Here is a 21,191-nt window from a genome sequence, read left to right as displayed (position 1 = left end):
CTGTTGTCGTCACAGAATTTATGCGAGCAAGGATAAACCATCATCGGGAATAAAATCTCATCCGGAATGTGTTTTCTCTTAGAATGGAAGAACCAACACTGATCGCTTTGTCTTAACTAAAATTGCGTACTATCGTTTTCTGTTACAAACTAAATATAGAATCCTTGCACCTCAAGGCTTTATTGATTTTGATATGCGAACCTTTGAGTTAAATTTACACATTGTACTGGTATATTAAGATACTTTATCCATTTTTTGTCCTTTTCAAATTAATCGATCTTGAATTATGTCAGGTTCTAATCATTCGACTCATTCGAATTGCAAAAAGTTAATATCTTGTCATTGAATATAAATTGTTAGAAAATTATAACGAAAAAAAAAATTAAAAAGAAAGAAAAAATATTCTTTTTATTTTAAAAATTAAAATTACCTATTAGCGCACATATTTGCTTCGCGTTCCTTATCATCTTGTAAACTCTGTCGAATAAGCATGGCGACTTCGGAATTTTTCGGATCTTTCTCTCTGCCAATGACAAATCTCACGAGTCCTGATGTATTGCGAAGAACACTGGCGGCATATGCCTGTGTAACACCCACTAAAGATTTACCATCGACTTCGACAATTTGATCGTTTACTTGAATTCTTCCCTCACGGGAAGCGGCACCCTTCTCCGTAATTGTCTTCACGAAAATTCCCAATTTTTCGAGACCTGCATCAGCACCGACGCCCATTCCGATTATACTCAAACCAAGACCGTCGGGACCTTTCATCAATTCCACTGGGAATACCTGAAAAAATACATAATTTTATATTATAAAAAATATTGTTATACTCTAACTTTTTAAAAATTATTTTCAGCATTTCAATTCAATCATTATTTTCTAGAATTTTTAACTAAAATTCTTCTTTAAATCAATTACTTTTAAAATTTTTTGAAAAAGTTCTTTCTTCTTTGACAATTTTTAAATCCATTTATTTAAAATTCCATTTTACGAAATTTCGATTATTCGGAAATTCTTCAATTAAACGCGTATATTAGAAAATAAAAAATTCAAATACATAATTTCAAAATAAATTCAATTTAATTTTAAACCTTTTCAAAATTCAATTACTTCTAAAAAATCATGATATAACACTTTTAATATTCAATAATTGTCTAAAATTTTGACTAAAATTCATTTTTAAATAAATTTTTATTAGAAAATTCTACGAAAATTCAATTATTGAAATACCAAAATAAATAATTAATTGTTTCTTAAAATTGAATTCCTATTTAGAATTTAATCGACAAATTTTTAAATAATTGAATTTTTTCTGCGAAATTTAATTAAAATTGTATTAAAAATAATTCTATTTTAAATAATTAAATTACTATTGAATTTTTATTATTTTTGAAAATAATTTAATTTCTACGAAGAATTTTATTATTTTTGAAAATAATGGAATTCCTATGGTAAATATTGTTATTTATAAAAATAATAAAATTGTGCAGGCAATTTTATTAAAATTCCTATAAATAATTGAAATTCCTGATAAGAATTTTGATATTTATCAAGATAATTGAATTCTTTTCTAGAATTGCGTTAAAATTTTTGAATTTTTATTATATATATATTAAAGAATTGGACTAATTTCAAAAGAATAGAAATTAAATTATTTTTAAAATATTAGTTCTACAGTATTATTAATTAAAAGTATGAAAAAATCAGATCTTCCAAAGATTTTAATGTGAAACCTTTTCAAAATACAATTATTAGAAAAAAGTTTGAACTGAAATTCATGTTTAAATCAATTTTTATTAGAAAATTCTACGAGAATTAAAATATTTAAATAAAAAAATAAATTTTTATTGAATAATTGAATTTTTCTCAAAATTCCATTCTCTTAAAGAATTTTAACATCAAATTTTTAATGTAATTGAATTCTTTTGACGAATTTTAATAAAATTTCTAGGAATTATTACATTTTTCGAGAAATTTGATTAAAATTGTACATTAAAATAATTGAATTCTTATGGAAAATTTTATTAAAATAGTAGATATTGAAAATGATTGAATTTAATTAAAATTTTTGAAAATAATTGAATTTTTGCAATCATTTGTAACTTCTCCAAAGTTCAATTTTTTAAAAATGTTTTTAACTAAAATTCTTCTACAAATCCATTATTTTTAATAATTAATTTCAAAAGAATTAAAAATATAAAAAATTTCCACAAATCTAAATTCTTTGCAATTTCTAATTAAATTTATTCAAAATTGAAATTTTCTAAAACTTATCCATTTTTCTTTCGAAGTTTATCCATTTATGAAAATTGTAAACGAAACTTTTTTAAAATTTAATTAAATTTTAAAGATGTAAGTAAAATTGTTCATTAAATAATATGTTTAATTTGTTAGTAATAATTTTGTGATAGTCCTTGAAGAATTAAGTTATTTAAAAAGAAATTATGACAGAAAAATTCCGAATTTTCTTATGACTTTCTAAAAATTTAATTTTTTGCCATATTTTTAATAAAAATCCCTGATCACTGGAGGATAATAGAAATATTTAGAAAATAAATTCTTACCTCCATTTTTGCGACGCGTTTCTCTAATTCATATTCGGCGCTTGCAGCGACAGGATCGACGTCCTCGTTTCGACGATCGTACTCGCTAACTGAATGTGTTGAATAAACCCGCATTGGTCCAGTATCAAAGGTAATTTTTGAAGATTTCTTCACTGGTATCGGTTCCGGTAGCTCTTCGTCTTCGTCTTCTGATTCTCGAAGACCCGCAACTTCCATCCAGAAGTGGCCATCTTCAAAGTAATGCACTCCATTTTCCACGAAGATCTATATCAATAAAATATTAACTATGATTTTCATTTATTTAAAATCTTTTTTCTTTTAAAAAAAGATTATACTATATATACAGAAATCAATCATTTTCTATAGTTAAATTTTAAGAACCGTTGCTAAAACAAAACTTAATTGAAAATTTACGTTCAATTTACTTTCGTGTCAATTTACTTTCTAAATTAATTAAAAAATAAATTAATTTCGTATCGACTCGAATCTAAAGCTTAAAAACCTTAAATATTCAGTTTCAGTCGAAAAATCATTTCTACTTTATTATTTGAGTTTCTCAGACATTAATTTTCGATGTATACTGAAAGAAATTCAGTTTTTCATTTTTAAATTAAGATTTTTTCAATTTAGTTATCAGGAAAATTAAATTTTCGGTCGGCAAGAAACCGACCTGTTAAATTTTTTTTATCAGTAAAAATGAAAACTTACAATTTTGCCAGGAACAGGAGTGTAATCGTCCTGTTGTTCCGTTTCAGTATCCTCATTAGTTCCATGAGTGTCATTTAAACTGCTAACCGATCCTAATAATCCACTTTCGCTGCCGGTCACCGATCCGATTTGACTCTCTGTCAATGAGTCAATCGTTAAATCACTGCGCGATCTGTGAGACAAACTGTAAAGAAACAACATTAGTAATTTAATTTTCCAATCTTTTTTTTATATAACTTTCCAATTTTATTTTAAAATACAATTATTATATATTATTATTAGATAATATTATAATACATCACAATGAAGAAATAGACTGTAATAAAACATGTTGATTAAATATTCAACAATATGAAAATTTGATATCGAATACGAAAATTGATATTATACTCAAGAAATAGAAAACCTGGACTCCATCCTTTTTGAGAGATTTTTCGTAATTAAAAAAAGGAGCATAAGAAGCGACAATACACATCATGCAAATATCGATTGAAATTAAAATGTTTAATAAACTACAACAATTCACCTATAATCTTGAGTGGTGCTATTGACGACACTGGAATCTTGAACTGACAAAACATCCGAGAGCCAATCCGGAGCATTGTCGTCCTCTTTATCTTTGATATCGTCTCCTTGTTCATCAGGCTTCTCTTCAGAGGCTATTCCATTAGCATTTGTAGGCAACAATAACCTAGCAATTTCCTGTGCCTCCTCATCCGACAGCAACGCCGAGCCTTGTCTATTTCATTATTTACAATTTTTTGTTTGTTTTCATTCATTCCAATTTCTATCACTTACCATCGATTTGAAGTTTAAATTTTTCCTTAATACTTAAAGTTATAAACATTCGTGTTTCATTATATTTTTTGTAGCGTTTTTATTTTTTTCATATTATTTCCAAATTTAATTAATATTTAAATTTAATTAATCATTTCAATAATGAAAATTACTTTTGAAAAATTCATAAATATTTATTATTATCTGAGTAAATATTCTTAGATCGAATTTTAAAAAATTTTACACGAATGGTTAGAACTTTGGAAACGTTAAAATTGCTACATGATTGCAAATTTTTTTTTCTTTGTATAAAAATTAGAATTAATTTTTTTTTGTTTCGTTTCATTACTTAATTTATTTTATTCAAAGTTGCCACAAAAAATTTGATTTCGTTTTTCCCTGATTTCTAGACAGAATTTTAATTTTCTCCCTAATCTCTATAAAATAATATTTAAAAATTAAACTGAAATATACCTATTAATTAAAAATTATTCTTGCAACTCTTTTAAAATTAAATTATTTTAAATGTGATTTAGACCATTTTATGTTAATTTTTTTTAATCACAATTATTTTCAAAAATTTCAGTAAAATTATTGAAAAATCCAATTAATTTGAATCCAATTCTTGTAAATTCCAATTACTATGACTCGAATTCTTGAAAATTTTAATTATTTTAAAAATTTTCAATTACTTGTTTATAAAAATTCAATAATCTTTAAAAAATTGAACTAAATATTTTACAAACGCAATTTATTAGAATTTTAAATAAAATTTTGCAAAATTACAATTTTTAGAAAAAAATTTGAATTTAAATCATTTTAAAATTATCAAATTAATTAAAAATTATTCTTGCAACTCTTTTAAAATTAAATTATTTTTATTTGATTTAGACCATTTTATGCTAATTTTTTTTAATCACAATTATTTTCAACAATAATTCAGTAAATTTATTGAAAAATGCAATTATTTTGAATCGAATTCTAGAAAATTTCAATATTATTTTTAGAATTATCAATTATACTTGTTTATAATAATTCAATAATCTTAAAAAAAATAGAACCCTGATTATTCAGAAATTTAAATAAAAATTTTTAAAAATTGTAAATTTTAGAAACAAATTTTTAAATTTTATTCTTTGTGAATTGTAATCGTAACTTTTTCGGAATTAAATTATTTTATTTGCAATCAATATTCTTTGATGCTGTTTTCTAAATTTCAATATTCTATTGAAAAATATTTCAAAAACCTAATTTCTTAGAATTTCAAATAAATCTTTTCGAAAATTTAATTCGAAGCAATGAATTTAAATTTAATTTAGACTCTTTTATGTTGATTTTTAAACATTTTTAACTAATTCAATTATTTTCAATTAAATTTTACAAAATTTTTATCAGTTTGATAATTTTTAAATAATTTTAAATTTAAATCCCTTCAAAATATTGAATTCAATTTTTTCAGAACTTTAATTTTTTTTAGAATTATAGATAAAATTATTTTATAATATTTTATTTAAAAACTTAAATAATTCTTTAAATAAATATGTAATTAATTTAAATTTTTTCACTGGAATTGAAATTTTACAAAATTTTAATTCAAAACTTTCTGAAATTCAATTATTTTTTAATTATGAAGTTTTTATTCATATTCTCCTTACCTTTGAGTTAATTATAAATAATAACTTTAAAAAAGTTATTTTAGAATTTAATTATTTTAAATAAATTTAATTTAATTTCAAATAATTTTAATCGTTTGAAGTAAATTAAATTACTTAAAATAAATTTAATTATTTACAAAAAAAATTAAAATATTATTTTAAAATTTTCTATTATTCAAAAGTTGAAGAAAAATTGAAGAATTATTCAAGGTTTTTAAGTCTTTTAAAAATAGTTTTGAACTCGAAAAATCTACATTTTTGTAGCAATTCAAGAAATTTGATATTTTTTCAGTACTTTTGAAGAAATTTTCTGACATTTTCCTGATTTCTCTGAATTATGTAGCAACTTTAAATTTCATGTTTGAGTAAAATATAACAAAGCTCTCACCTGATATTTTTCTCCAATATTCTGCAATATTCAACCCAAAGGCATCGTAGATTGCAGGTACATATATAATTAAATGCAAAAGAAATTCTGATGTAATAAACGAAAATATGATTTAATGAATCATAAATTGAAAAAAGAATATTTAGAAAGAAATAGTAGTATGAAGAAAAATATTTTGACGAAAAATAATTTAAAGAAAAATACTTTGACGAAAAACATTACAGAAAAGTATTACAATAAAAGATATTTGATAAAAGAAAATGAAATAATCGAGAATATTTACTATTGAAACATAGTAATGAACAATAATTATGAAATTATGTAAGTAATATAAGTGAAACAATTACGAAATACAAGAAATGGAAAAGAAAACTATTCTCCGATGAATGAATAAATTTATCTTGTAAAGCAGGACATGCTACTTCTTTTTTAACGAATAGACACAAAGATATATAACTTGAGAAAGAGTAAACAAAAAGAATTTATTACCGAGAACTCAGAAGATTTTCAGCTTCATCAGGTGTCATAGTATCTGGAGTAACGGGCACGGCTTTCACAGAAGTCTCCACAGGTCCATTGAAACTCGGTACTTCCAATGAAGGTAGACTCTCAATATTAGTTATAGTTTTAGCATCACTGGAATCACTATCTTCAATTAAACTATTATCAGATAATTTATGCTCCTCAACTAAATCCTTTTTTAAAGGCGAAGCTATTCCACTTTGTGTTTTTTCATTCAAATGCTGCATTGCTGTTAAATTATTCTCCGATTGTCTTAATTTTTGATCTGCTTTCTGTTTCTCCTGTTCCCATGTTGTTTGAATTGATTCCTCAACAACATCTTTATCAATTATTGTTGAATTGACTTTTGGCATAATCTGTTCAGTCATTTCAATTTCAGTATTATTTTTCGACAATTGATCAAACGTCGAATTTTTATCAGTCATATTATTCTCATCATTTATGCATTCCTTAAATAAATTATTGCTCTGATTACTTGAATACTGATTTGTACTTGCATTAGATTTATCTACATAATCCGTTTTATTTTCAAGATCGGTGAAACTTGCACGTTTACCAGAAACTTCCTCTTTATTTTTGGCGATTTTCTCGCGTACCGATACTTTTATTTGATCATTCTTTGCATTGGCGACTGTCTTTTGACATTGATGATCAACGTTTTGTTTGTCCTTAACAATTTCTTTGTTTTCTCCTGGAAAACTTGATTTTTCCATTGTCACTGTATTAGTCACTGTTGCCTGTTGAAACCTATAAATACCATCTTGGGGAAGTTTTGAACTGAGATTTTGCGTGTTTTGCTCCTTGACAGATGACTTGGCGTCCACACTTGTCTTGACATCATTTTTAGTGCAAGTTTTATTTTTTCCTTGTTCCTGTGTTGTTTGTTGCACTCGTTTCACGTAAGGTGATGGCACGGGAATTTCTTTATGCTCCAGGGGCGGAATTTCCTGATCGGAACTTATCGTAGATGCTGGTCGTTGGCCTAGTCCAGCAGAAGTTGTCTCGACACGAATATGTGATCGTCTGATAACTGTTGCTGTATCAGTTTCACAAAATTCATATTCCTTTTCTCCATTCTCATCTTTATCCAAAATCTTCTCGGTGTAGGTTGTAGATTTTTCTGTCTCCTCTGTTTCCAAGTCATAACTGCTTCGTCCTTTAAAGAAAAAATATAATTATTAGCAAAAAATTAATAAATATAGAAAAAATGTAAAAATATAAATTTCAAAAAAAAAAAGAAAAGAAAAATTCGCTACAGAAACAGAAAGTACCTCGACAATCGATGCAAAGAAGACGGAGGCACATAGCACTAGACAACTAATTAATACTAATCTTCGAAAAAAAATAATCCTACAGCTATACGTAAACTTTGAACAAAAATTCGATATCACAGTAAGAATATTAGAAAAAAATAAAAATTCTTATTCATCTTCTCTCTACACTTCACTGTAAAAATAAATTTAAAGAAGCCTATTAGAGCAATCCTCCCGTCAAAACTTATTTATATCTCAAAAATCAACATGAAAAATACCCAAATCAAAATTTATTTAATTTATCCAAATTTTATTTTTTCTTGACACTGTTCAAATGTTTTTAACAATTATGAAAATATTAATTGAAATGTTTTTTTTTAATTAATTATTTATTAATTTTTTTTTTTTTTTGACTCTCAGCGGAACACGAGTGATTTTAGGTACAAGCAGACAGATGCCAAATGGAGTTCATACTGATTTCTATAAATAATTTCGTCGTGCTATGGGTAAGAGGAAAAGGCCTGAAATCAGAAAGAAGAGAGGTGGCCCGAAGGAAGAGATTGAGGAGGGGCTTGAACACTTTACTTTTACATTTTGCTATTTTGGCAGACTTCCACTTTCTGATATCCACTACCAATGACTAACAATGAGGTGAAAAGCCCTCCGCTTTAATTAACACCAAGTGTATTATTATTTTCATACAATCGTGTGGGAGTCATTCATAAAGGTCTTGCTGGTGAAAAACTTTCATTAACCCTTTTAAGTCACGATTTTTTTCTTCTTTATTTATAATATAATAATAAAAGGACAATTGTGTTAATTAATATTTTTCCGTTTATTGAATTCAAGAGCTTTTTATTATTTTTACGAATTTAAAATTGAAATAAAAGCAGTTAATTTTCTACGTACAACAAAAAGACTTATTTAAATTGATTTTATTCGACCAATAAAAATTTTCTTTTTAAATAAATTTATTTTCATATTTATAAAATTCGATTATTGCAGGGCTCGAACCAGTGAAAGTATTTAAAAATACGGACTTTACGGACCAAAAATGAAAAATTACGGACCATTTACGGACCAACTACTGGCAAAAATATATAAGAGAACATTTTACTTAAAACTATAAATTAGATTTTTTCATAACTAATAAACATGAAGATATCGATAACTCCGAGTCTTCGACTCGGAGCGATCGATTACTTCATGTTTTATAATAAATTAAAGATAGAGTGATAAAATCATTATCATTTCAATTATTATTTTCAAGAATTTTTAACTAAAATTCTTCTTAAAATCGATTATTTTTAATAATTTTCGAAAATGTTTTTTGACAATTTTCAAATCCATTTCTTTACAATATTCAATTTTACGAATTTTCAATTATTTGTAAATTCTTCAATTAAATATGTATTAGAAAATAAAAACTTCAAATAATATAAAAAAAAATTCGCAATTAAAATTTCTCAAAAAAATTAATTCCACAGAATTGTTACTCAGTTAAAAATATGAAAAATTCAAATTTTCAAAGATTTGAATCTGAAACCTTTTCAAAATTTAATTATTTCTAAAACTTTACGCTCTAATACTTTTAATATTCAATTATAATCTAAAATTTTAACGGAAATCCATTTTTAAATCAATTTTTATGAGAAAATTCTACGAGAATTTCATTATTTAAAAACAAAAAAAAACAATTTATTGAATAATTACATATGAATTATTACATTGAATTCTTTTAAAAAATTGTATCAATCAATTTTAAAATAATTTGAATTCTTTTGCAAAATTTTATTAAAATAGATATTAAAAATAATTAAATTAGGCAAAACTTTTGAAAATAATTGAAATTTTGCCAAGAATTTTATTAAAAGTTTTTTGAAAATAATTGAATTTTGAAGAAGAATTTTATTATTTATAAAGAAAATTGATAATTTACGCAAAGAATTGCATTAAAAATTTTGAATGCAATAATTTTATTCTTTAAAGAAATTTAATTAAAAATTTATTAAAAATAATATTTAAATTCTAATAAATAAATTGAATTAGAGGTTATTAAAATAATGAAATTTCTTTGATAAATTTTAATAAAATTTTTAAGAATAATTACATTTTTCGAGGAATTCGATTAAAATTGTATTAAAAATAATTGAAATTCTGCAATTAGCTTTATTATTTATCAAAATAATTGAATTCCTAATAAGAATTTTATTATTTGCCAAAAAAATTAAATACCTGTAAAAATTTTATTATTTATGAAAATAATTGAATATTGCGAAGAAATTTATTAAAAAATTTGTAATTAATGAATTTCCTGTAAAATTTTTATTATTTTTTGAAAATAATTAAAAGTTTGTGTAGAATTTTATTAATTTTTTTTAAATAATTGAATTCTTTTGGAAAATTTTACTAGAATAGTATAGATACCTATTAAAAATAATTGAATTGAGGAAAAATTTTGAAAATAATTGAAATTTTTCCAAGAATTTTATTAAAATTTTTGAAAATAATTGATATTTTGGAGAAGAATTTAATTACTTCTAAAGATAATTGAAATTTTGACGAGAATTTTTAAAAAATTTTAAACATAATTGAATTTTTGCGAAGAATTTTATTGCTTTTGAAAATAATTAAATTCCTTCAATCATTTGTAATTTCTCTAAAATTATCCAAATTATATCGTATAATTTACGTACTTTACGGACCTTTTTCAATCAAATTACGGACTTTACGGACCTTTTTTCAAAAAAACGGACTTTTACGGACTTCAAGCAAAGTTACGGACTTTTACGGGATTTACGGACTTAGTTCGAGCCCTGTTATTGTCAACAAAATTATAGATTTTGTAGTAAAATTCGTGGTAATTTAAAATTTTATAAATTCTTATTTTTTGTAAAATTCAATTATTTTCAAAATTTTCTGAAATTATTATTTCAATTATTTCAAATTTATTCATATTTTTCTTCAAAAATACAATTATTTTTAAAAAATTGTAATAAAATTCTTCAAAATATGAAATTTATTTAATAAAATATAATAACATTTACAATTATTTGAGAATTATTCTACTAATTACTAACTACAAATTACTTCTGAAATTTAATTGTTTTTAAAAATCTAAACTCTAACTTCTCAAAAATTCAATTATTTTCTAGAATTTTCGTTAATAATTTTGAGAAAGTTATATGAGAATTCAATGATTCAAAAAAGAAAGCTCAATTAAAATACTTCTAAAATTCAATTATTTTCAACGCAATTTTACAAAATTTCGATTATTCAAAAAATGTTGAATTAATTATATATTCAAAAATTGAACTAATTTTTAAAAAATTTCTATTACAATTTTCCAAATAACTAAGTTGTTTAGACTTTTTAATTAAAATTATTCAATATTCAAAACTTCAATTCCAACTTTTTAATTTTTAAATAACTAAGTTGTTTAGAATTTTCCTTTAAAATTATTCAAAATACAAATTTTCAAAATTTCTAATTTTAAACATTTTGAAATTATTCTTTTGCAAATAAAAAATTTTTTTTAAAATTCTTTCTAAACTTTTACAATATTCAATCATTTTCTAGAGTTTTTAACCAAAATTGTTTTCTAACAGGGTGTCTACTATTTTCGTTTAACAAAATTCCCGGTTATTTCCCGGTTTTTCCCGGCTATATCCTAATTTTTTCCCGGTTTTTTTTCTTATCAAATTTAAATTTAAATTTGATTTCAAACATAAATAAATCATTAAATTTTTTGAAAATAATGTTTTTTTCAGTAATTTTAATTAAAAACTTGGAAAATACTTGAATTAAACAAAGAATTTTTTCAAGTTTTTAAAAATAATCTTGTCTCTTTATAATTATAATTGAAAATTGGATTTTTCAATTTTATTAAAATTACATTGATAATAATTGAACTTCTGCAAAGAATTTTACTATTTATAAAAATAATTGAATCCTTCCAAAGAATGCTATTATTTATGAAAATAATTTAATTCTTGTGAAGAATTTTATTAAAATTTTTGAAAATAATAAGCAGCAATAATTAATTCTTTACTTAATATGTAATAAACATTTAATTTGCTCAAGAAATAAATAAATATCATTTATTTGAACATTCAGAAATTTGAAATGATAAAAATTTAAGAGAAGTTTAATAATTATAATTATTAAATAATAATAGAATAGTATAATTTTTAGAAGCAAAAAATTGATTTAAAACTGTAAGAGGGACTTTAAATTTTAAAAATAAAATTATAATTATGGTCACTAACTTCCCTTGATTATTTTCGAAAAATTTAAATAAAATTCTTTAAAAGAATTCAATTATTTTTCAAAAAAAGTAAAAAAATTTCAATGATTTGTTTAGAAAAATTCAATTATCTTGAAACAATAGAATTGAAAAATTACAACAATTTTATTTTTTAGACAAAAAAAATTTTGCGAAAGTTTAATTTTATTAAACAATTTTAAGTATGTATATTTTTTTAAAATAACTAATAAAAATTTTAATTATTAATCTTCGGAGTAAGAAACATGAATACATTAGAATTTTACTCTTTATAATATTCAATTATTAATCAATTATTAAATTAAAATACTTTGAAAATTCTATTTGTTAAAAAGTTTCTAATGAATTTCTTTAACAAATTTAATTACATATTTTCAGTCGAATTTCACAATATTTCTATTAACTCCATAATTTTTTTTAAATTTATTTACATAATATATTTGAATTGGTAACTGATTTTTTATCATCAAATTAATTATTTTTAACTAACTTAAATTTAGAGAACAGTATAAATATCTATAAAAATTGAAATAAAAATTGATTTTTTAAAAACAAATTAAAATAATAAAACTTTTTTAATTTTTGTGAAAAAATTCCCGGTTCGGTATAAAATTCCCGGCTAATTCCCGGTTTTTCCCGGTCAAATAAAATTCCCGGTTATTTCCCGGTTTTCCCGGAATTCCCGGTTAGTAGACACCCTGGAATTTCTAAATCAATGATTTTTGAATAATTTCGAGTTTTCGACCATTTTTTCGAATTATTTTATATTCAATAATTCAACTAATTTAAAAAAAATTAAATTCCAATTTTTTTAATAACTAAGTTATTTAGAATTTTCCATTAAAATTATTCAAAATACAAATTTTTCTAAATTTCTAATTTTAAACATTTTGAAATTATTCTTTTGCAAATAAAAAAATTGAATTATTTTTCAAAATTCTTTCCAAACTTTTACAATATTCAATTACTTTTTAGAGTATTATTAATAATTTCGAGTATTCGACAATTTTTGCAAATTATTTTATATTAAAAAATCCATCTAATTTAAAAAAAATTCAATTTAAATTTTTCTAAGAACTTAATTTCTTAGAATTTAAAAATTTAATTATTTCTATAAATTTCTACTACTCTTTTAAAATCCAATTATTATTTAGAATTTTTAATTAAAATTTTTTTCTAAATTTTTTTCTAAATTTTTTGAATAATTTTGAATAATTTTTAGAAGGATTTTAGAGAATTCATTTATATAAATAAAAAAGTTTAATATTTTACAAAAATTGCAATTGTAACTCTTTGTGTTATTTTTTCAAACTTTTAAGGTAAAATTTTTCGAAAATAAATGAATTTCTGAAAAAATTTTTAAAATTTTAATAATAATTCTAACAAAATTAGATTTTTTTTAGACAATTTTAATGTAATTATTTTCTGTAGATATTAAATTTTCCAGTAATATGTATTTAAAAATATTAAAAATAATTGAATTTTAAAAAACTGTATTACAAAATTTAATATTTTACAAAAATTGCAATTGTAACTCTTTGTGTTATTTTTTCAAACATTCAAGGTAAAATTTTTCGATAATTAAATGAATTTCTGAAGAAATTTTTGGAAAATTTAAAAAACTAATCTATTTTTTAAAGAATTGTAATTGAAAATTTTCAGTAATATATATTTAAAAATATTAAAAATAATTGAATTTTAAAAAGCTGTATTAAAAAATCAAAAAAATTATTGTCTTAAAAGAATTTCTTAATATACTTTTGTTAAAGTTAATTTTCATTTTGTTTTTTCATTAAATTTTTTTATAATATTTTTAAAAATTTGCTTTTCATAAATTTTAATGAAATACTCAAAAAAAATCAATTATTTTCAATGTAAAATTTTCAAAATTGCAATTATTTAAAAAAAATTCAATTATATATTCCAAAAATTTAATTAGCTTTCTTTAAAAAATTATTCGAAAATAAATTTTGATATATTTTTCTACAGTGACTTTTTAAAATAGAAAAATTGAAGAAATTGGAATTTTGTAGTATTTCTTTGCAATATTATTTGAAAGAAAAGGTGAAAAAGTCGTATTTTTCGAAAATATGTAATAAAAAGTAGCCTTTTCTAAAAATAGTATGAAAAAAGTCTAAACATCCGCCATTAGCCGCCTTGTAATTAGAGAGAAAAAAGAAAACTCACCAGTTTGTATTTTTTCAGACACTTCCTTCTCGGCCTTTTCCTCCTTACTGTCTTTTGACGGCGAACTGGGAGAACTCATACTCGAGGAAGCACTGTCTGTATTTCTTGAAGGAGGTCTCAATTCACTATCTGGTGATCGAACTCGTTCTTTTTTCGCCTCGATTGCATTTTCCTTTCTTTTAATAGTATCAATACAAGGCTTGGCCCAATCAGGCCTTGAATCTGTTCTAATAACTTCATTATTAAATTCTTCTTGAGCAAGAACTTCACTCGATAAAGTTAAATCTGTGACACTTTTGAGAATCTCATCATTCTTGGCAATCCATTCATTCTTCCATTCAGAAGTTTTAGGCGGTGATATTGCTGTATCACATGGATAATTTGAATATTCAGGAATGTCCAAATAGTCATCTTTCATCGCTGCTTTACATACATCAGGTCCACTTGAAATCACATTATCCAAGGAAGCGCTTCGGGTTGGACTCGAATTCATGATTCTCTCATTTGGCGATGCAAACGATTTTTTTCCAATCACAATATCCGAGCCAGTGGCACATTTATTATTTTTCAAAGTCTCATTATCTTTTTGACATTTTTCCAATTGTGAATTGACATTATTTTTATTTGAATTTTTCCCCGCATTTTTAGTGACATTCTTTTGTACTACGGCATATTCTGGCATACCGTCATCATTTGATGATCGTGACTGAAATTCTTTGTCGATTGATTCTTGATTTTTTTTCTTGTCGGTGATGTTTTTTTGTACCTCGGCATATTCGGGAATTGTGGGCGAGGAATCGGTGAATTTATTAATTGTTGCGTATTCTGGACTCTCGTAATCGGGACTCGACGAGGCAGAGCCTATACTGACTGGTCTTTCCTTTTTTGAATTACTAGTGGAAGAGTTCCTGGTCGGTGGAAGAGGCGGTGGCGGAGAAGTCGATGGTGTTCGTCTAACAGAGCAAAAACTAGCGGAGCGCGTTGCTAAAATAGAAACACCATCGTTCGATCTTTTTGAATCTTTACCTTGATTGCTTGTCTTTTGAACCAGCGAATCGTCGCTTTTATTTGAATTTTGATTCAAGGACGTTTGAACGACAGATCGATTTGGATCGGAATTATATCTACTGGGTCGTGCCTTTGAAAAATGACTCGTCCAATTCTTTTGCTTTTCAATGAGCTCTTTTGAATTTAATCGCCTCTCGGGCTTCTCGGGTTTCTCTGGACGATCGTCTAATCGATTCTCCTTGCCACTGTGCTTTTCAAACTTGTTAAAACCCACGCGAGGTCTTAGTCTATCTGTAATACTGTCGGCGGCGTTTGAATGTCCATTTTCGAAATGTCGCTCGGCATTTAGTGCTGGTACACTGGCACTCCAATTGCTCAAGTGATCCCTTGTACCCGGGGGCGAAGGTGACAGAGGACGGGGCGATCGAGTTGGCGATGTACAGCCTGACCCGGAATTCGCCGAACTTGATCTTGAACGTAACCCATGCAAATTTGTTGGCTTCGAGACACGCTCCGCTCTTTAACATAAATGAAATTCATTAGTCTGTTTATTCTTGAAACGAAAAATATTACAATAAATCAAGTGAAACATGATAATTCTCGATTTAAATTGTTTAGTAAAATCAGGCTTCGTACTCTATAATTTAATTTTTAAAAAAGTATTAAAAAGTAGCTCTTTAGGGCTTAAAAAAAAGTAGTAAAAAATGTATCCAAAAATTAAATTACATTCAAAAATAGAATAATTTTTTTAAAATAAATATTTAAATACCTATTCTGGGTGAGAATTTTAAATAAAAATTTGGAAATAAAAAGCAAAATTTTTTAAAAACAAATTAAAATACTAAAATTTTTTTTAATTTGGTGAAAAAATTCCCGGTTTATCACAGGAATTAAAATATTTTAAATGATTTAAATGGAAATTTAACTATTTCTAAAAATTACAATTGTATTGTTATTCAATTCAATCATTTTTATGTTGAAATTTTTGAATAAAATTATTCAAAACTTTAATCAATTTATTTCAAAATAAAAATTTAAATATTATAATAGTTTCACAACAGTTAAAAATTTCAAAGATTTGAATTCAAAAAATCTTTTGAAATTTAATTATTTCTAAAAATTTACACTATAACGCTTCTAATATTGAATTATCTAAAGTTTTAACTGCATTTCAATTTTAACTTCATTTCTTATTAGAAGGTTCTACGAGAATTCAATTATTTAAATACAAAACTAAATAATTTATTGATTAATTGAATATTTCTTAAAATTGAATTCTTATAAAGAATTTTTTTCAAAATTTTTGAATTCATTATAAGAATTTTAATAAATTTTCAAGAATAATTGCATTTTTTGAAGAATTTATTTTAAATTGTATTAAAAATAATTAAAAATTTATTTAAATTAAAATAATTAACAATTGAATTTCTGTGATAATTTTATTATTTATGAAAAAAATAGATAAAAATAATAAAATTTGTGAAAATGCAAATTCAATTGTTTCGAAGAAAATTTAAGATCGTACGAGGAATTTAATTAAAATTGTACTGAAAATAATTGAATTTTCGCAACGAATTTCATTAAATTTTTTAAAAATATTTGATTTTCTGAAGAGAATTTTATTATTTATAAAAATTATTGAATTCTTGCTAAGAACTTTATTAAACTTTTTTTTTAATGTCTAATTGTATTCTTGCAATTGATTTGATTTTCAATAATTGTTTTTTTTCGAAAAATTTTATGAAAATCCTGTTCTAATTAATTAAATCCCTGTGAAAATTTTATTATTTATGAAAATATTCGAATTTCTTTTGGGAATTTTATTAGAGTTTGCAAAAATAATGAAATTTTTTCGAAGAGTTTCTTTAAATTTTTTTGGAAATAATATATTTTTTTGAATAATGTTAATTAATAGTTTTGAAAATAATTGGTTTTTACGAAGTATTTTTTTAAAGATTTAAAAATAATCGTGTTTGTTAATAATTGTAATTAAAAATTTAACTAATAAATTATGTTAAAATTTATTTTGCAAAAAATTGAATTCTTCCCATTATTTTATTAAAATTTTTGAAAATTTCAATTTTTTAGAAAAATTGTACTAAAAATAATTGAATTCTTGCAAAGAATTTTATTAAAGTTTTTATAATTGAATTCATAGAAAAACTTTATTAAAATTATTAAAAATAATTGAATCTTTTCCACAAAATTAATTATAATTGTATTGAAAATAATTAAATTCGAGCAAAGAAATTTTTATTATATAAAAAAAAACTGAATTCTTGCGAAGAATTTTATTGAAAATAATTAAATTCCTGCGAAGAAGTTTATTATGTATTTTTAAAAAATAATTGAATTTCTGCGAAGAATTTTATTATTTATATAAAAGTAATTGAATTCTTCCAAAGAATTCAATTCAATTTTTTAAAAATAATTGAATTCTTTTAAAAAACTTTTGTAATAAAAAAATGTAGTTTTATTAAAATTGTATTAAAAATAATTGAATTCAAGCAAATAATTTTATTATGAAGAAAAAATACTTGAATTCATGCAAAGAATTTTATAAAAATTGTGTTGAAAATAATTGAATTTCTGCGAAGAATTTTATTAAAATTTTTAATTTTTATGAATAACTGAATTCTTTAAAAAAAACTTATAAAATTTATAAAAATAATTGAATCTTTGAATTATTAGATAAAAATATTAATCTAAAATTATTAGATATTGAAAATAATAGAATTTCGAAATTTTTTTGAAAATAATTGAATCGTTTGAAAGAATTGTATTAACATTTTTTTTAATGTTTAGTATTATTAAAATTTTTGAGAATAATTTTTTTATTCCAACTGTATTAGCGAATTTAAAGTAATTCAAATTCTCAAGCACAGAAAAATGTGTCTTTTAGTGTCACTAATCTAAAATAGTGTATTCAAGCAGTAACAAATTTAAAAAAAAAAGTAATAAATAGTAGGTTTTAGTAGATGAGTACGAAGCCTGCAAAATTGAAAACAAAATTAAATAAATATTTTCGTTTTAAATACAATAAATGAAAGAAAAAATAAAACAAATGTTAAGATTATTTGTTTAAATGTAAAATTTCAGTGTGAAAAAATACTCACGGTCGATTAGATTTGTTTTCCTCGCCCAGTTTCTCGAAGAGAGCTCGAGCATTATTAAATCGAGCGACATGGCTTTCTGTTCTTACAACAGTAACTTGAGTTGGTGACTCCTTAAGGGGAGCAGGTGGTTCCTTGAAACCATCAGAAAGAATTGCGTTTGATCTATAATTGAAATTTTCCGATTGTGGCTTTGACTGGAAGATATTTGCGATAGCGGACACTTTTGTTCCACCCACACGTTTTTTCTCCTCCACTGTAGCCATCTTCAACTTCCCCAGGATATCACTGTAATTACAGTAATTACACACTTAATTTGAGGACAAGCTTCGTCGTGCAATTAGCTCAAGAAAGTCTAACTCTCAACACCATCTCAAATTAACTGGAAAACGTATTTTATTTTAACAAATATAATTATAATATTCTGATTTTTTTCAATAATTTATTTTTAAAAATATTATTTTTCTGACTCAACATTTTTTTTAACAAATATAATTCTTCTGACTCAATATTTTCTTTTAACAAATATAATTTTTATCGATTATTAATAAAAGATTTTTAATGTCGATTGTATTAATAAAATATAAATTATTCAAAGCAATTTTTAAAAAATCTTGCGAAAGGGAAATATTTGAATGTAGTTTTATTATTTTGTATAAAAATGTAAATTCTTATATGAAAAAATAACGTTTTTGGTTGGATATGATTATTTTTAGAAATTTCGAATATTTTCCAGTTTCATACGACTTTGAAATTTACTAAATGAATTGCTTTTTAAAAGATGGAAATTTTTTATTTTCGTGTATTTGTGACACTCCTTTTGAAATATTATAAAAACTGACTTAAATCACGCGAATGTAAATTTATTTCGTTACGTGACGTTCTTATACGTAACGCTTTTAGCATAAAAAATACAATAGATTTTGTCTATGTATATACAGAATATTATTTAGGTATTATGTTTTTTATTTCATTTTTCAAAGTACATAGCGCAAAAATGGCTTTTAAAATATTTAATAACTAAAAACGAAATAATTCGTTAAATTTCTATAGTTGGCTTTTTGTTTCTATTATTATTGAATTTAATTATCAAATAAAAATCCATTTTTAACGATCTACAAGTTTCGAACGTTCAAATGAATTTTTTTTTTACAAATTTCTTGAATATTTAAATATAAAATAATTTTTGTGTATAAAATAACTTTCCAAAATTACTGATTGCAATGAAAATTAAAAACCTAAATTTAACATTTAGAAACTATATTTTTTTTACACATGTTGCAAAAATTAAATAATAAAATTTTAGAGAAAATTTTGTTTTCAAAAGAAATAAACCTACCCTGGGTAACTTCCTAAATAGTCGATTAATAATTTCTTCCTTAAAATTTAATATTTCAGCCCATTGTCATACGCGTCGATTTCCCTCTGCTCAGTCATTTAAAAAAGAAACCTGCGAACAAAAAAATGAAAACACTGTTAAAAATTAATTCCCATATATTGAGAATATCTAGATCGTATAAGATCCTTGAATTTTAAACTGAGTTCAAAGAGTCTTTATAATAAGATTTTTCTGGTCAACGAGCTTCACCATAGTCCAATGAATTTGTTGACCTTAGAAATATTTTTATCACGTTGAAAGAAAAACCACATTTCTTCTACTATTTAAAAAAAAAACATTTTATCACCCTTTGAAAGTAAATACACCACTTTTTTTTGTTTACTTTTAGTTTCGATCGTTTATGTAAAATGTCTCTAAACAATTTTTTTCAATTTTTCATGAATATCATAAAAAAAAATTGTTTTACGAAAAGAGGAAAAATCTTGTAATTCCCTTTTTGCTGAAAATAACAAATTGAATTATTAAAAAAAAATTCCTCGCATGAGTGTTCAGAAGTTTTATATAAAAAGTTTCATAAAGATTATTAATTATGATAAAGCTGATTCATTGGTTTTTTTTTGTTTGCTTTTTTTACTTTGACCCCTAATAGAATGTATTTTTAATCCTGTTGCTCAAGTGCTACTCCTCTTCAAGAGGATGTACGAGAAGGATAAATATTTTTTTCCAACGATATTGGATATAAATTTTACAATTCTTGAATTGAAAAAATTTTTTTTTTGTAAATTATTGAAATTCTACTTTCTTGGGCAAAAATAAAAGTGAAAAATTAAAAAAAAAGGAACAGAAATCGAGAAGGAGCCAAGTGGAAGACGGAGTGTGTCGAGGTAGTTCTTGTCTGGGGATAACCCTCCACCCATGTGCCAGAGTACAGTAGACTCCTGCAATCAATACTTGAATCCTATCCTGTGGCAGCAGTTCAGACACGAAAAGAGTGTACCCATCCACCTATATGCCGAAAATTTGCATTTTTCTCTTCATCTCAATATACAAGAGGGCTTTATTGAAATTATTTCCTCACTCTCCTTTTTTTCCCTCCCCGACACATTTATTTTTTTCCATAGAAAATAAAACGAAAAACCTAAAATTCAAAAAACGGAAAAATTAAAATTACTCCACTTTTTTTCAATATTATAAACGAACAAATAAACAAATAAATAAATAAGTAAATAAATAATAAGTAAGTAAATAAATAATAAATAATGTTCACTACTTTAATGAATCACTGGAATTAAATGAAGTTGCAATAAACAAGGGTTTAATGAGCCAATCGATCATTTCAAAGAAAGTAGTACATCACTATTGAGGGAAAGAATTAGTGCATGAATAAAT

General features: G+C 23.6%; 1 protein-coding gene across 5 annotated transcripts in view; it reads right to left on the bottom strand.

The window, feature by feature from the left end:
- The window catches only part of LOC122504489 (neurabin-1), a 37,110-nt gene that overhangs the window by 11,588 nt on the left and 4,331 nt on the right, over positions 1 to 21,191 (bottom strand). For 3 of the 5 annotated variants that reach the window (XM_043615626.1, XM_043615640.1, XM_043615650.1), the window contains exons 2-10: positions 19,803 to 19,913; positions 18,467 to 18,751; positions 14,343 to 15,868; positions 6,585 to 7,773; positions 6,096 to 6,116; positions 3,802 to 4,014; positions 3,276 to 3,459; positions 2,568 to 2,831; positions 431 to 789 (exon numbers count right to left, since the gene is read on the bottom strand). In XM_043615626.1, coding sequence (XP_043471561.1) covers positions 431 to 789; positions 2,568 to 2,831; positions 3,276 to 3,459; positions 3,802 to 4,014; positions 6,096 to 6,116; positions 6,585 to 7,773; positions 14,343 to 15,868; positions 18,467 to 18,729 — 4,019 coding nt within the window. In that variant the 5' untranslated portion in view covers positions 18,730 to 18,751; positions 19,803 to 19,913. Of the gene's footprint in view, positions 1 to 430; positions 790 to 2,567; positions 2,832 to 3,275; positions 3,460 to 3,801; positions 4,015 to 6,095; positions 6,117 to 6,584; positions 7,774 to 14,342; positions 15,869 to 18,466; positions 18,846 to 19,802; positions 19,914 to 21,191 lie in introns of all 5 variants that reach the window. The other 2 variants (XM_043615633.1, XM_043615657.1) reach the window with 2 other exon arrangements.

The sequence above is a fragment of the Leptopilina heterotoma genome, unplaced genomic scaffold (assembly GCF_015476425.1).
Source record: "Leptopilina heterotoma isolate Lh14 unplaced genomic scaffold, ASM1547642v1 Lhet_111, whole genome shotgun sequence".
NCBI lineage: Eukaryota > Metazoa > Arthropoda > Insecta > Hymenoptera > Figitidae > Leptopilina > Leptopilina heterotoma.
The sequence above is the reverse complement of the archived record's forward strand: the minus strand, read 5'-3'. Positions and strand labels throughout refer to the sequence as shown.